The sequence below is a fragment of the Oryzias melastigma genome, linkage group LG8 (assembly GCF_002922805.2).
Source record: "Oryzias melastigma strain HK-1 linkage group LG8, ASM292280v2, whole genome shotgun sequence".
NCBI lineage: Eukaryota > Metazoa > Chordata > Actinopteri > Beloniformes > Adrianichthyidae > Oryzias > Oryzias melastigma.
The window spans coordinates 2,324,790-2,342,429 of record NC_050519.1 but is presented as its reverse complement, the minus strand read 5'-3'; the positions used below and the strand labels follow the sequence as shown (position 1 = coordinate 2,342,429).

The 17,640-nt window shown below is 39.7% G+C and overlaps 1 protein-coding gene across 4 annotated transcripts in view; it reads right to left on the bottom strand.

Annotated features, from left to right (window-relative positions):
* Positions 1–12,200, bottom strand: part of sstr3 (somatostatin receptor 3) — a 35,381-nt gene extending 23,181 nt beyond the window's left edge. Inside the window, exon 1 of one of the 4 annotated variants that reach the window (XM_024271392.2) lies at positions 11,630–12,200. In XM_024271392.2, coding sequence (XP_024127160.1) covers positions 11,630–11,635 — 6 coding nt within the window. In that variant the 5' untranslated portion in view covers positions 11,636–12,200. Of the gene's footprint in view, positions 1–2,412; positions 2,507–11,629 lie in introns of those variants that run through there. The other 3 variants (XM_024271393.2, XM_024271390.2, XM_036213113.1) reach the window with 3 other exon arrangements.
* Positions 12,201–17,640: the final 5,440 nt, after the last annotated feature.

The window sequence follows — 17,640 nt, the reverse complement described above, 5'->3', positions numbered from 1 at the left end:
ATCTTTCATATGAAGACGCGGGCCGCAAATCATCATCCTGCGGGCCGCAAATGGCCCGCGGGCCGCGAGTTTGAGACCCCTGATCTATGGTATCTATCCATCTAATCTATTTACTGCATCTATCAATCGACCCACCTATAAATAAAGGTTCAACAATCTATTAACAGTTTCTATCAATCTACTCTATCTATCTATAGTATATATATATCTATCTATACATCTATGCATTATCAATCATTGAATGCATCTCTTTACTGAAGGATTTTCTCTATTTCTATGTTTTGTTAACATATTTTATAGCTGACAGCACAGAGGCAGCAATTATTTTTCTTACAGAGGATGGAGGAGGTAGAACATTCTGGAGACCATTTAAACTTTCTCCAACAGAGATATTGATCTCAGATTGATAGACTCCAACTCTGCTCAGAGACTCAACACCACAGAACACGTTCTGTTAGGCAGAACTACAGCAGAAGTTTACAAGACTCAGCAGTGAACTATTCTTTAAACTGCAACCAATTAAAGGACAATTTAATACATTTAAGAATAACTAGAACCATGTTTTACTTTAATTATATTCAAATTAGTTGATTATTTGTGCTTTAATTTGTGTTTTTTTGCCACTTTTAGTATAATCTTTACTGAAATAGTTTTTTACATTTAACATTATGAAACAATTACAGTTTGCAAATTAAAGAAACACATGATTATGAGGAAATATTGTCAACAACAGCCTAAAACCATCAATCTGTTCGCCATAGCGCTCCAGAGTTCTGCTCCTCGGATGAAGACATGACTGCGGATCAGATTGTTTCTCCTGCTGCAGGCGTGCACGTGAGAACACAGACTACACGGCTGTGTGGGAGGAGGCTACATGTGAAGGAGTTGAACGCAGACTTTTGCAGTTTTGCGTGGGTTTCAGTGCTGCCGGTTCTCGGACCAGCATGAACAAATCAGCGGATAAACGGGGGCTCGTGTTCCTGCATGCTCATCCATGAATATTTAACTGATTTGGTGGGTCTCCTTTCTAGCTGGAGTCAGCGGGGAGGCTGTTGACCTGGGGGAGCAGCTGCAGTCGCCACTCTCCAGCTTAGAGCAAAGACAAAGGTTTCTCCTGGGGGGATCAGTGAGTCAGACGTACTTAATAAACCCAGAAAACTAACATGCAGTTCTGCCTTTACTCCTAAGCTCTGACCTTTTACTGGCCGATCCAGGGCCTGAGAAAAGGGAAGATTTGAAGCAGATATGAGACCCAAAGATCCTCAAAATCTTTGAGGGAGTTTAAATCTTTACGTAATGCAGAATGTGCTGATTTGTTGAATCCTTTTGGTGACCATTTTGTGACTCTAAAAAGATAATTTTCCTTTTTAATATCTTCTTCCTTTTTTTTCTCCTTTGTGTTTCAAGGTTTTTGAGTTCAGCTAGTTTTTGCTTTTATGCTGCTGGTCAGATTCAAACACATTTTTTTCTGTTTTTGTTCACCCGTTAGTTTCCCCTGTAGCTAAGATTTTACATTTCCAGAATCTTTTTCTCAAAGTTTTAAGTTTAAATTATTTAGTTTCTTCTGTTGCTTTTGTGAAAGAGAAAAAAATTCAGCCTTCCTGAGTGGTTTTGATTCTCCCAAATGTCCCAAATGAGAGAATACAACTCCACAAATGTGTTCATTAGTGATAAGAAGTTTGTCTACATCAGGAGTGTCAATCTCAATCGCACAAGGGGCCAAAACCCAAAACACACCTGAAGTCGAGGGCTGAACAGGATATACATTTAGTGAACACTGTAAAACAAAAATGTTAAACCTTTAAAACCAAAACTTTTTCACTTAATTATGAACTAGATATATAGCATTACCTGCGATATATGAATGTTGTAAACTGAACTTGGCCGCTGAAGGTGCTGAAAAACTAACTAAAAACGCTGAAGCTGATAGCTGAAAACGCTGAAGTTGATAGCTAGAATCACTGAAGCTAATAGCTGAAAACGCTGAAGCTGATAGCTGAAATCACTGAAGCTAATAGCTGAAAACACTGAAGCTGATAGCTGAAAACACTGAAGCTGATAGCTGAAATCACTGAAGCTAATAGCTGAAAACGCTGAAGCTGATAGCCAGCTAAAATGTTAAATAAATACCAAATTAGCCTCAAAAACAAACAAAAAAACGTAGGTAAGCCAAAGCAGCTAGCATTTAGCTGAAAAAAAAATGAACTTCAAAATATCCTAAAATTAGCCAAAACAGCTAGCATGTAAACATTTCAGTGGCTGAAAAATCTCCAAAATAGCCTAAAAAAGTTAGTTTATAGTTACACCAGACACATGCATACATCCAGGTACACGAATCATTCACTTTCACCACAGCCACATTTTATTTGACTCAAAGGGTGCACACTTAGTTTTAAATAGAATGTTACTCACCATCCAGGCTTCCCACCACAAACATTCCAACCAGAGCATTGTACACATCATCATACATATGGGAAACAGGAAGTGATGTCACCTGTCAGAATTGTAAGTTTTTTTCCCTTTTTCTCTGTCATAATGCTTTTGATTTCATACTTGTTTCTGTTAAAGCCATGATTAACCATTTCTTCATTTTAGGTTATATTGTTTTTCCAGGTATAAGGCTGAAATTTCTGTTGAAGAAATGTTTGGTTAATTGGCCTGTGGGAGGGGCTAAGTCTTTATAAGGGGAGAACTTCTCAGTTTAAGAGAGAGCGGTCATGGTTACAGTGGTGGCAGCAGGCTCTCCCAAACAGTGTTTTGAACTCAGTTTTTTTTTTCTTTTTTTTCTGGGGAACAATAAAATCCCGTTATCTATTTAAGACCTGGCTCATCTTATTTCTGAGTATTTCTTGGCTCGCTACAAGAAGAACCCCGCCACAAATAGTAAATGCCAAAATAGTCCAAAAACAAGCAGAATGCCAATTTTCAAAACTTTAAAACCGTAATTTTTCAACATAATTATGAATAATAAGAGGCAGGAATATTATTATATTCCAGAATAAATCAACTTAAACCTTAAATAACTTTCAATATTTTACTCTACATAAAAATATATTTGGTCAAAATTATACAAGTGCAAGATGAAATCAGGCCATTAATAAAAAGAAAATAAAATGATCTGGAGGGCCGGATAGAATTACCCGGAAGGCCGGATCCGGCCCCCGGGCCTTGACTTTGACACATGTGGACTATATGATCTAAACACTGTATTTAGGGGAAATTCTGTGTAAAATATTCCACAGTAGAAGATTTTTTTTTAATCCAAGGACCAGAGTTTGGCTTTAGTGAATTCCTGCCCTTCTCCTGTGAGAGTTCTGCTTGTAGGTTCTGGTTCTGTCAGTTATAGTTCTTGGTTCTGTTTTGAGTTGTCACCCTGTCAGTCACACACGGTTCAGGTTGATGAGCTTCCACAGCTGTCTGCACGGCAGTTAGATCTCCTGAAGCGTTTTCGAGCGACTGCTCTTCAGTTCATACTGGTCAGGTCATTTATAGCCTTCTTAAAAACCCAGTGGTCTCACTTTAATGCTAATGAATCTTATTGTTGATAAACCTCATTCAGCTTATGGTGCTAATAAATGTCTTACTAGATAAAATAGATACAGATAAATAGATCCATGTATGGTTTATGTTACGTCTGAGCTGCATATCTCTGATATTGCTTGCCATTTTTAATACTACGCTAACGTTAGCTTGGGCTTTGAGGTGCAGTGTAAATTAGCTAGGCTAACTTCTGCTGGACCAGTCCCGCCCAAAAACCAAAAGTGAAATTCTAATGAGCTCCTGCTGCTCTGCAAAAAATATGTCTTAAATAATATTTTTTTAAATTTTAGATAAAAACTGCATAAGTATAATTTAACGATCACTGGAAATGATTTTACAATAGAATTGATATAGTAGGAGTGGGACTATCAGTGTGTCGTTTTTGTGGACGTCCCACAAACGCTTGTGTGTCACATGCACACATTGTGTGCTAGGAAACTTTCTCTAAAAACAATAAAACGCAATAATCCAAAACTCATCTTTAAGCAAACATGATAGTTACATTCACTCTGTACACTGAAGACGCACTCCAAACTCACAATGAGTCATACTGTTGTACACACACAACTTCTCCACACAACGTCATGTCTGTGACCTTCCAGGGAGATGAAGTCAGAGCTGAGGTTTGTTTTTTAAATCGCTGCATGTTCCTGCAGACGACTGTCTGCACAGTCGGTTAATAAAACAACAATATAGTGTCTAACACGATCTGCACTTTCATTGACCATGAAATTGTACAAACTGGTTCTGCAATAATACATTTGTCTAATGGAAACATAGCAATTTTGAACTAATGGGCATTTATCGACAATATAGTTTTTGCTCTTGGAGGAGGTGGTTTTTGTATCGAAATGACATAATTTGGAAAACGGCAAAGGAAACATTTTTTTAAATGAAATGAGTCACGTGACCAACACCTGGATACCACACTTCACACGGCTCATCAAAAGTTGAGTGTCATGCAGAATCGTCGGATCTACTCTGTAAAACCACCATTTCGTAGCTCACCGCTCCACGGCCTGAATAAGACGCCGACGTCTCCTTTGATAGATGATGAAGAGCGCTAGTGCTGGCAGAAATGTGAATGTATCTGCTGTAGATCAAAGGATTGTTCATGTCATGATTTTGAATGACTTATCGCGTTAGCTGGTTTGTGTTTATTCACATAATTAGGATTTAATGAAAACAGGAATTTTGAGGGGGGTTTTTTTGCATTTCTAGAATTGTGATAAAGTTTAGCACATATGTGTAATAGAAACACAGCTGTCAACTAAAAGACTAAAGAAATGTGTTAATAAAAACCTCAAAACAATCAGAATGTCTACAAACTATGACGGGATGATTAAATGATTGTCATTAAAGTCCAACTTATGACTATTTTTTTTTTTATTTTTTTTAAATAATAAAAACGTTCCTAGTAGTGTTTTAATTATGATTATAATGTTTTTAACCAAAATCCCACAACCTAAATATCTAAAAAAGCCATTTTTTTCTCAATCATGTGACTACAGCTCTGAACATTTGCACCATGAAGCCCATTTGTTCTCCTTCACCACCAGTTCCTGAAATCCTCAGTGATTATTTGATGCAAAAAAAAATAAAAATCAACCAATCAGTTCATCGGCTCATTTCTAAATCTGCTCGTCTAAAGAGAATCCATCAAACAGAATAAATATAGAAGTATAATCGGTCTCCAGTGAACATTAGTCATGCTTTGCATCACCAAAAACTAAAGTTCTGCATTTATAAAATCATCATGTGGAAAAAGGAACAAAGTAAAACAGCTTTGACAGTTTGAGTGACAGCGAGCGGCTCAAGCACTAAAAACCGATTTTTAGGCTGAGATACAAATGAAGCTCTAATGAGGTTCTGGAAATCCAAACTCTTTAAAGAACAAGAATGATGATTATAAAACTATGATTAGAATTATTTACGCCGTTTCTGCTTCCTCCCGCTGTGATCTCTGCCTTTAAATTTTCAGCCGTTTTAATTGCCCGTCTATGAAACTTAATTAGTTGGATTGAAATTAAGATTAGAAAACTGTAGTTTAATAATTGAAGTGAAAACTGAGCGGTTTGGAGTTTTCCTGCAGGCGAGAGTTTAAAAATTGACCCAGTTTGTGCACAAAAGAGCAAGTAGTGAAGCGGCCCAACAGGCTGAACTGCAGCTGGAACAGAACCACTCGCCAAGGAACCCCAAATGTGGCGTTTATGCACGATATGCATGATGGAAACAAGGCTGATCAATATAATATTAATATAAACACACACTTTGATCTCGTTTATGTGAAAAGGCAAAGTTTTTCCATGAAAGTGGAACCAAACCCGGTTTGTACTTTGTTAGTTGGTTCCAAAATCTCTGTATTCAACAGGCGAGTTTGAACTCATGTGGGAGAGGGAGGTGGTTCAGAAAGCAAAAAAAAGTTATTTTAACACACAATCACATCCTGTGCAACAGCTTTTCAATGTTACCGTCGTTTTATTGTCCCAATAAGAAAAACAAACAGGTACACAGCATCTGTTATTGCTATAAAGCTTTTAAATCAGTGTCCACACTCGGAGGTACGAGCCTCAGAATCACCAGTTAAATAAATGTAGTATTTATATTTGTTATTAAATGTTGCACACTGTTTTTTACTGTCATGTCTTAAATCTGTTCTTGCTGGAGAGATGTTTAAACCAAATTGCTTTTGGGGATTAATAAAGTTATCCATTGATTTCTAACATTTCATTTTTTTTGTGTTTTCTGAAAAGTTACATGTTTATTTAGCTTTATTTAGTGTGTGTGTCGGTTTTTAGAATTATTATTTTTTTATTTCTGAAGCGCTTTTTAATTTATTTGTTTGCTTTTTTCATTTTCGTTGTGATTTTATTGTAACATCTTTAAACCTTCTGATAAGAGAATCTATATTATTTTGTTATTTCTGTTTTCTCTTCTTTTATTTGAGTTGAACAAAATGTCCTGCAGTGCTGCCGTCTTCCTGTCAGAGATACAACAGCTGCTGTTATGACGGCTGTGTTGTCATCACCAAATCCTTCATAAAAAGACACAAAATGATTTTTTTACTCCACTTTGATACAATAATTTCTGGGGGGAAAAAATCTCTTCTGATCAAATCAATAAACACTTCATATTTATTTGAAATTAATTATAGATTTATGAAATGATCTCCTCTTAAATGTGTACAAAAATAAATATTTATAAGGTCAGAATAACTAAAATATACTAAATTCTGAATATAACTAAATATAAAACTTGTTTTGACAAACTTAAAATTCAATTGTTCATTTATAGTATCTATAAATACAAATATTTATTAATAATTAAGTATGATTATAATGGCATCATTTACATTTAGATGTGGAATGTCCATATATTCCCAAATGTGTTTTTTATTTTCCAATCAAATTCTGACCAATTATAATAAGCTTGATGTTTCTATGTAAAGATATATTTTATCTTGTTTGTCTTCTTTAGTATTTTGTTGTTCTGATGGGTTAAAATAAACTAATTTTGAATAAACATGTGGGTCAGCATCAACCTGCAGCTTTTTAATGACTTAAATGAACCCCCCCCCCATCCATTGTGACTGAACTGGGATTAATCATATTTTTTATTTCTGTTCATCCCGCCCAATTCTTCTTCCTCCCAGACCTCTGCAGGCAATAAATCTCATCAACGGAGGCAGCTTGACAAATTCCTGTAACTATAAGAATTCTTCAGAAATGATTCTCCAGGTGTCATATTAGAAACAGATGAAGAGTTCCATCCAAGACGTCGTAAGAGAAGAATAACATGGGAAGAACTGCAGCGATTCAACCATCAAGAGTGAATAAATGCATAAATCCAGGAAAACCTTTAAGATAAATATCTTGATTAGTGAAATAAACAGAAACATAATTTTAAAAAACATCTCGGTACCTCCAGGAGAAGCTGATCAGCTGACCTGAGGGGTCGTGGTCTGAGAACAGAGAAGCTCAGAGAGGTACGATACAATAGTTTAAGTATTTAATAAAAAATAAAATAATCCTAAAATGAAGTCTAAGATTCACAGTCAGTCAGGATGGGGGTGATGTGGTCCCTCTAACGCACTCCGACCAGAACCAGAGTTGAGAGAGTTGAGATGTAATGAAAGCCTGGATTACTGTCTCAAAATGATGTTTAGATAAAAATGCTTTGACCTTCACCAACTGCTTCAGATAAAAGAAGCTGGATTTTACTGAGCTGATTAAGTTAAGTTTAAAATCACTGTCCATCTCAAAACCCAGATTTGACTCGGACTGTCTGAGATGAGGAGTCAAAGGACCCAGCTCCACTGAGGAGGGGTCACAGGAGCTGCTAGGACCAAACACCATCACTTCTGTTTTCTTGGTATCAAAACTTAAAACGCTTACGGCCATCCAGTCTTTGATGTCTCGTAAACAAGACAGTAATGTAACGGTGTCTCCTTTCTTTATTGGTAGATAAACTTGACTGTCGTCAGCGTAACAATGAAAGGAGAATCTGTGTTTACTCAGAATTGAGCCCAAAAGAAGGAGAATCAAAGTGGTCCTAAAATAGAGCCCTGTGGAACCCCAAACAACAGTGGAGCTAAAGAACAGGATCCAGACTTGTTCACACACACAGTCCTGCCAGACAATTAAGATGAAGCCAGTCGAGTGCAGTACCGCAAATTCCAAAAACCTTCCAACCTGGAGAACCTGGTCACAAATTTCGTGGAAGATATCGTTAAAAACTCAGATTCTGTGCTGTGCAAGGTTTTAAAACCGGACTGGAACCTCTCCAGGACATGGTTCTTATAGAAGAAAGACTTCAACTATAGGTACTCAATCTTCACCAGCATAGCAGTGAAAGGAAACTGTGTTTTATTAGGATGGAGCCCAAACGAAGGTGGTACAGAGAGAATAAAAGTGGTCCTGAAATAGAGCCCTGTGGAACCCCAAACAACAGTGCAGCAGCTGAATAGGATTCGGACATGCTCACACACATACTCCTGTCAGACAAATAAGAGGAAAGCCGGTCGAATGCAGTACCGGAAATTCCAACAAACCTTCCAACCTGGACAACCTGGTCGCAAATTTCCTGGAAGATACCGTCAAAAAACTCTCAGATTCTGCGTAGGTTTTAAAACCGGACTGGAACCTCTCCAAGACAGGGTTCCTATCAAGGAAGGATTCAACTGGTTCACCACCTTCGCCAGCATACAAGTGAATGGAAACTATGTTTTCTCAAGATGGAGCCCAAAAGAAGGAGAATAAAAGTGGTCCTGAAATAGAGCCCTGTGGAACCCCAAACAACAGTGGAGCAGTTAAAGAGTAGGATAGAGACTTGCTCACACACACACAGTCCTGTCAGACAAATAGGATGAAAGCCAGTCAAGTGCAGTACCGGAAATTCCAACAAAACATCCAACCTGGACAACCTGGACGTAAATTTTCCAGAAGATATCGTTAAAAACTCTCAGATTCTGTGCATGGGTTTAAAACCGGACTGGAACCTCTTCAAGACACGGTTCCTATCAAGGAAAGATTCAACTGGTGCTCCACCTTCACCAGCATAGAAGTGAACGGAAACTGTTTTTTTTTAGGATGGAGCCCGAGAAAAGTTCTCCTAAAATAGAGCCCTGTGGAACCCCAAACGACACTGAAGAATAGGGTCCAGACATGGTCGCTATCGCAAGTACCAACCAAACCTTTCAACCTGGACAACCCGTCGCAAATTTCTTAGAAGATATCGTTAAAAATCCCTGTTTCTGTGCTGTGTAGGTTCTAAAACTGGACAAGAACCTCTCCAGGACATGGTTCCTATCAAGGAAGGACTTCAACTGTAGTTAACAACTTTCTCCAACATTTTTGAGAGACAGGGCAAACTAGAGATGGGCCTTAAGTTGGCAAAGTCTGGTCTTTTAATCAGAGCTTTAACAACAGAACGTTTGAAACTTGCAGATACAAAGGATCATGCGAGACACGTCGATGATTTCACCAATCCAACCACAAGAAAATGAAAACTTAAAAGCTTTCAGCTTCTTTCTTTCACCCAAATCAAAGCTGCTGGTTTCACATATTAACCTCCCACCGGTGACTCGACCGTGCGGTTCAGACTGGATCATCTCCCGCCGCGGGCTGGAGAGATAATGGCATCACTTACATAGAAAGAGGGAGTCCATGACGGCTAACTAACAGGCAGAGCAGACAGTCTCGCTCCTCTAAATGTCAAATATATAAAAAAAACAAAGAGAAAAAGAGCTTCTCTGATCCAGAGACGCTCTGTGGTTTTGAGCGGAACATCGTGTCAGCTGTTCATCACACTGAAGAAAAGTGGTTCCTTTCTAACTGTGAGGAGAGCGTTAGAGATGTAGAGGTGAGTGAGGACAGTCCGGATCATTAAAAACTACATCTATATGAAAATGTATTACCTGTGATGTGTTAACTCTTCAACACTCGAGCTCTAGTGTTTATATTGTTTGATTTACTGGAACTTTTCAACCATTAACACGATCATTCCAGTAGATTCTGAAGGAGAAAAGCGGCTCGTCGGAGGAGGCAGGGGATGAGGGCGGAATGTGGTTTAATTATGGAAAAGATCTGTACAAAAGCACGTCTCTGTCTGGGTTCATGAGATCCTTCAGGAACAGCACTCTCTCTCCTGCCACTTTCTGTCCAAAATTGAGAAATTTCTGATAAAAAAAATCTTTTTTTCTACTTTTCTAGAATTTTGATAAAGTTTTGTGCTCATGTGTTATGGAAACGCAGTTACTAAGTCTCTCCATCCCTGCTTAAAAAAAAAAAAAAATGTTTTTTGGCAAAATCAAAACCAAAAAACATGGTCAGGTCTAATTTGGTTTTAAAAAAAAGCTCCAAAATGGTTTCAATGAGTTTGCTGCATCAAACTTCAAGACCTTCAGAAATTGCAGTTTTTCTTCCACAAAAATAATCTAAATTTTTCCTCTCGAAGGATTTTTTTCAAATGTAAGAACTCAAAAAATGTGATCCACATGAGTCCAGAGGAACATTCAACAGAGCTGCAACGAAACAATCTGAGCTTCTGATTCTGCTTCAACCTCCAACAACAACAACAACAAAGGTCATTTCATGTATTTAATATCAGTGAGTGAACAATTTTTCAGGCTTCATGGATTGAAACAGCATGAAATCGGTTGAAACAGTCACAGTTAAGGGAGCCTCTATAAGGAGATCTGAAGGGACTCCAGTCAAGATCCCTGAGGAACGCCTCAGGTAAACATCGGGAACATTTTGTAAATCACTCTCACATGCTTTCAGCCACTTAAAATGTGAAAGAAACAAAAAAATGAGACCAAAATCAACTTTAAATGGAGCTGCGTTTTGTCTTGTCCAGCTGAGGGGGACACAAGAGAATTTAAAAATTTAATTTAAACTCCTCCCTCTTCCTAATAATGACAAACTGGAGGCTTCAAAGAAAATCCTTCCAAACATTAAAGCAACAAAATCCTTTAAGGAATCTGCAGATTCTTTGCTCAGTTTCTAGATCTGGTTCCTCAACAGGTGGACACACATCACTAAACTCTCTCTGTGCTCATTTTTCAGGTCAATTATCAAAAATGATCATCTCCCTCCAAGAATGTGGCACAGAAACTATCAAACAGAGCAGCTGGAAAGCAATTTTCTCATCATTTGTGTTAAGAAACTTGAACCATCTTGGGATTATCTTTCTAAAAACTCTTGACACATTAGGGCTGCAGCATTAAAGAAAAATAGGAATATTGATGCCAGAATCTCCACATCTGAACCTTATTTTCTGGGAAAACTTCAAACAAACACAGAGATTTTATCAAACCAGAGTAGAAAATGCGCAATTTTCAAGATTAAAAATAATATATATGGGAAAAAAGATAAAATAGCAGCAGAAATAATGAAGATTAAACGAATAAACTCAATAAAAACATTGAAAAAGGACAAATGTTTGTTTTACCTCCCCATTGCCATTCCACGGATTTCAGATTGCAATAGTTGATATTACAATATGTAAATTATTTGATCCATTTATTAATCTATACATGGATTTAGCTCATTTTGCGACACTTTCCACGCGAGTCCAGAAGTTTCCAAACCTGCATGGATGAAAACCTCCAGCTTTCCCTCCATTCTTCTGGGAAAAATAAAAAAACTAATAGGATTCAAACGCAGCTTCCAATGGGAAAGTCTTCCTCCTCCTTCTCCTCCTCACCTTTGCGCGCGGTCTCCTGCGTGGTTCCGGAGGGTTTGGGGGTGCTCCGCAGACGCATCGCGCGCCCCCCGCCTCTCCCTCCGTCTGCTGCCGGGCTGAGTGATGCTCTCAGCGCCGCAGCATCACAGCAGACTCCGGCTTGTATCTAGGTAACAGCTCTGCTGCCACACTCTCAAGTAGGAGGTGTGAGGGGAGCGTCCCGGCGCACAGATCAGTGACTCACAGCTTTACATTCCCATACAAGCGCCGAGGCTCCCGCGCGCCCGGAGACGCGCGCGGAAACCGAGGAGAGTTAAATGTACTGCTGGAACTCCTAAAAGCTGCAGAAGATAAATATAGACTTTCCCTCCGTGCTGGGAGCAGAGGAGCATGTTAGGAGGATCACTGTGGAGAGAGTTGGATGTGTGTGTGCGTAATTCTTGATTTCTAAGTCATACAAAACATTCTGTGCACGTGCAATTGTGTATTTCCTTGCAAAAAAAAAACATAACTTTAAATTAACAACAATTTAAAACTATCTACGGACACAAATCTTTAAAAAATTACGCACAAATCCCCCCAACACACAAAAACACATTTGTCTTATGTACTCTTTTCACGTCTCCGGATTTGTGTGCAAGTGTTGCGTTTAAGTGCCCCTAGAATGCTGGGTCATCAGAGTTTTCTTATCAGCCGCTTTGAATTTAGACTGTGAATAATAACTGGTGAAAATGTGACATTTTCTCACTTTTTTAACCCTTTAACACCGGAGCGTTTATGTTCTTTGATTTACTGTAATTTTATGATCGTCAACACGATCAACATAATTCCAGAAGGAAAAAAGCGAAATTAATAAAAAAAAATTACAAGATGTTGTGTTCAAGCGTCAGTGATGACGCCTCAGATGTTAAAGGGTGAATGTACCCAGGTCCGTCTCCACACTCAGCGAGCGGAGCGGGACGTAGGTGTCACAAACAGGCAGACAGCTGGTTCCACGTGCAGCAGGTTTATCAATAGTCCACAGAATAAGCAGGGTCAGACAGGCAGAGGTCATACACGGGCATGGGATCATCCGAGACGAGCGAGAAGAGGAGTCAGAGTCCAGGCGAGGGTCAGGGGCAGGTGGCAGGCAATCAGAGTAGCAGGGTCGGAGGCAGAAGGTCAGGTCAGGAGTAAACGCTCAGAGTTGCAGGCAGGGTGGCACAAACAAAGCTTCGCGGGGAGTGGAGTGTGGAGCCAGACTATATTCTGAGGAGGTGATGAGGTGATGGGAAACAGCTGATGCTGATGAGTCCGGGTGATGGCAGGTGTTGAGCTCAGAACTCTGGTGAGCGCTCCCTCTGGTGACTGGAGACGGTAGCAGCAGGTTGCTCCATGACAGTAGGACTGATCGACCCACTCCGCCCTCACGCCACCTGCTCGTGGAAGAGCTCCGTGGCGAAGGCGCTGCAGGGAAAGCGCAGCAACGAGGGAGTGATGAGAATAGAGAAACTTTAGTGCTGATTGTTTTAAAAATGCATATTTAGAGTTTTATATGAATCATCAGGCATATCTGTTTCAGAAAGTTGGAAAATGTCAAGTTTTCACCAATTGTCAATATTGACAATCTAAGTTGAAAGTGGGAAAACTCTGATGACCCAGCATTCTAGCAGCACTTAAACGCATCACTTATGCAAATCTTGGAAACTGAAGAGTCTCACATGTGTTGTGAATGCGGTTTTCTGTATGTGTTGGTGCGTACTTTTTAAAGATTTGTGTGTGTAGTTAGTTTTAGGCTGTTGTAATTTAAAGTTGTCCATGTGTAAACTGTATTTTATATGTTTTGTACATCAAACATAACTCCAAGTCTGCACGAAATACGCACACAAAAATCAAATGATATATTCTCTCCATAGAACCCTGCAGGATGATAGTTTTGTTGTTCTGGGATCTCATCTGATATAAACTCTTTCAATAAACTGTGAATTCTATCAGCTCCTAGACCAGGGTCTCCCCCGTTTCCTGCCCCCAATATCTTCTAAAAAATATCTTCTGCATGTCCACACTTCTTTGATGATAGCTTTGTGTTTTCTTTATGTTTAAAACTTTGCTTTCTCTATTGTCGTTCCATCTGGTCGTCAGAAATGTCCTTTGCAACAGTTGCTAGCGTCGTTAGCTCCTGTCATTTCACAGAAGATATTGCTTAATAGTGCATAGACATGAACGAATGTTCAATAAACTTGTTCGGTAGACATAAAAAATGGACCAAAGACATAGTTGAAGCAAAAACATATTTTTGGCACAAATGGAACCCCATAGTCTCAGACAGACTCTGCCTTCAGGGATCTCAAGGTAAACTGAGTTTGAGACCCGTCTTAGATGGTGGTTTTGATTGGCTGTTGCTAAAAGATTTGGTGAAATCAAACAGTAAAAAAAAAAACAAAACACTCAAGTTTTCTAAAGCTACAGTATGTTCTTGTGGTCGTTTGGTTGTGGCTAAGTTGAAGCTGGTGTCATAACACACGTCGTCACATGTTGACGTTAAGGTCCCCTCCCCACCACCGTTTGATGTTTTGAGTGTCCCCAACTCGTCGTTCTTTTGACCTGCTGGCTTTTCGCAAAATAAAGGGTCTGTAATTCTCGGGACGTGGTGCCAGATACACACTGGTCCTCGGGACCTGTTCAGTACCAGTACTGGTATCCTAGTCTTAACCTGGTACTTTACGTCTGTACCGCATCCAGGTCACGCCCGAAACTACGTCTGGCACCGGTTCGGGTCCGGTATCGCATTTGGTCCAGTGTCCGGTTAGGGTAAGGGTACCAGTGTGCTATGCGTCCCAGTACTGGACTGGTTCAGGTTCGTGTCCCGGGGGTTGGGGACCAGCACGTCGAAAAATGACGACTTGGGGACACCCAAAAAGTGACGCGGAGGGGTCCTTAACCAAATATCAATGTGACGACTTGGGAACGAGAATGTGTTGGGTGTGAACGTGTGTGAAGACTCGTGAGATTTGCACCACTGTGACATTTCACACCAAGCCTCTTCCATTTGTAAGTGGTGGACATGTACTTGTAAACAGTAGAAAAAGTAAAAGACGAAACCTCTCCTCGCTTATACACCATGAGCTAAACTGACATTCAAAAAGGCGCATCACAGCCCATCAGTGTAGTTTAAGAGTGACAAGAACATTTCTGTTGAAGAGAATTGGAGAGATTGAGACCAGAGAACCACTTTTGTCAAAAAGACTGATGTAAAAAAGCTTCAGTTGGAATTGAAGTTTTGATGAGTTTATGCAGCTGCAGAGTGATGGACACCACAGAAACGGAGGAAGAGACATCATCAGATCATAAGAAGCCAAAAGAATAAGGTCTGTTATCTGAATGTGCTGCATTACCATCATCTCCTCCATCACGTCCATGGCACAGATGCAGGACACCTGATGGATGGAGGAGACGCTCACGGAGCAGCGGCTCTTCCATCATTAGAGCGAGGTCTCGGGAGAGACAATTAAACTCTAAACGCTTGTTAAAATTGGGAGAACGTTTTGCAATCTATCTTAAAGAACCAGAGTGTCTGACTATTTTATTTTTGGGATGCCAGTGGAAGCTATGATGAGAGGAAAAGGAAGCTGATTTCAGAAAACAATCCTGCAGTCAGCAGAGTCTTCAGAGAGGCAGAACGTCTGTGATCAAACCCAGAGAAGTTCTTCTCACCATGTCGGCATTTACAGCATGACGGTGGAACTTTCTGAACTAAAACTCTGTGTTCAAAGTTGATCTTTGGCTTCATTGCCAGAATTTCCCTTTTAGAGTTTGACTCTGTTTTATCTGGAGGAGATTTAAAACCTGGAGAGCGGATGAACGGACTGGAGACTAAGGCTCTGTTTGTCCACGTGTATCGAAGTCTCCCTTTGAGCGGATTACGGCTCGACCTGGAAAAAACCTAAAAATGATCTGATCGGTGAATATTCCACCATAAAGCAACATGAGCTGTCACGATTAGTCGACTAATTGATGACTAATCGACTATTAAAATCGCCGATGATTAATTTAATAGTCGATTATTTGTTTTAGGCTAATTTGAAGTTTAGCTAATATTTCAGCTATGCGCTAGCTGTCTTAGCTTATTTAGGATTTTTTCAGCATTTTAAGGCTAATTTGGAGCTTAGTTAATATTTCAGCTGCATGCTAGCTGTTTTGGCTAACTTAGGCTTATTTTCCGTTTTTCAGGCTAATTTGGAGTTTAGCTAATATTTTAGCAGCATGCTAGCTGTTTTGGCTAATTTAGGCTCATTTTCACCCTTTTAGGCTAATTTGGCACTTTAGCAGGCTATCAGCTTCAGTGTTTTCAGCTATCAACTTAAGCATTTTTAGCTATCAATTTCAGCATCTTCAGCTATCAGCACTAGCATCATTAGCGGCCAAATTCAGCTTACAGCATTCACACTAGCATCACTGCAGGTAATGCTTTATATCCAGTTTTTAGTTAGTTTAAAGTTAGTGATGGTTAAATGTGTGTTTTACATCCAGTTTGTACATGGCCCGATTAGTCGACTAAACAGAAAAAATATTCAGTGATTAGTCGACTATTAAAATAATTGTGGCTGCACTAAAAGCCACACCTGGACATTCAGCACAAGGCGTGTTTTCCCCAATCAGAAACCCCCGAGCTAAGGGCACACTCCCTTGGACTGAGCAATACAATCCACTCAAAGTGTGATAAGCATTGCCCGTTGTCTTGGAAACCTATAATCCTCCCCTCACCATGACCCTTTCCCTTGATTCAAAGCCATGGTAACCCCCCCGACCGTACTGTGGACCCCTCACCTATGTTACGTCAATGTGCTTTTATGTTGATGTATTTTTACTTTATGTTGTTCTCCTACGACACAGATTTAAGATTAGGACAAAAAAAAAGTATGTGATCTAAAAAAGGGTATTTAATCATTTGCATTTCTATAAAACAAAACACTGTATAGTTGAAAACGTGATTAATTCTCCTTTCTGCAGAATTTACTCTCAAATGTTACTCAGAGTGTTCAGGAGTTCCTCTCCTGCCAGGGGGCATAAAAAAAAAATCAGGGCTGTTGGCTCTCGAAATACATTTTCCTGTAATCAAGGAAGTAAATGTGCGGTCTTGATTGCTTGTTTGTGTTCCCTCCACTCAAGCAGACTTCATGGCTAAGAGGCTGCTCAGAGAACGACTGGAGCTTTTTCCAAGAAAGAAAAAGAAATCCTGCAGAGACGGAGGCCTGCGCATCACACTCCAACAAACGAGCACGCACACACTCCTGAAATCCACGTCTGACGACAATCAAACCGTCTGTGAAACATTTCAAATCAGTGCTGTGGATACCTGCCTCCTGGTCTTCATATTTATCGATGGTCCAGGGCAGATCTTCAGCCAGGTCTCCGCTGTTTCCTGAAAATCTGCATTCTGTGGCACTTTTACATTTCAGCTCCCAGCTGCTCCTTCCAGCTCATTTCACTCAGCGTGGAGTCCTTCAAGCAAAAACAGGTATGAAGGCAGAGACAGCAGGAGTTGTCTCCATTTCCTTCATTAGCTGCACCTGTCAGTGTGTGGAAATGAAAGGAGCTGCAGCCCAGCATGAGCACCTCTGACTCCTCATCTGTCGCTCCATCAAGACTCCATCTTCTTGTTAATCCTAAACTCAAACATCATAACATTTTTTTAAATTCTGCTGTCTGTCTGAACAGTTAACCGGCGAGACGTTTGAGTCCCTGTCTCCAAAATCAGCCGTTTAAAAGGTTCAATCTTTCTGATGTTCATCAAAGTGTTGCAGAATCTCAGATCCGACACAGTGCTGCTCCTAAATCACAGACACTGACAGAAACAGCAAAATGTTTTTGAAGGTTTTATCAGCAGAACTGCAGAGCATCACAAAGCTGAGCGTCTAATAAAAAACTCACAAAAAA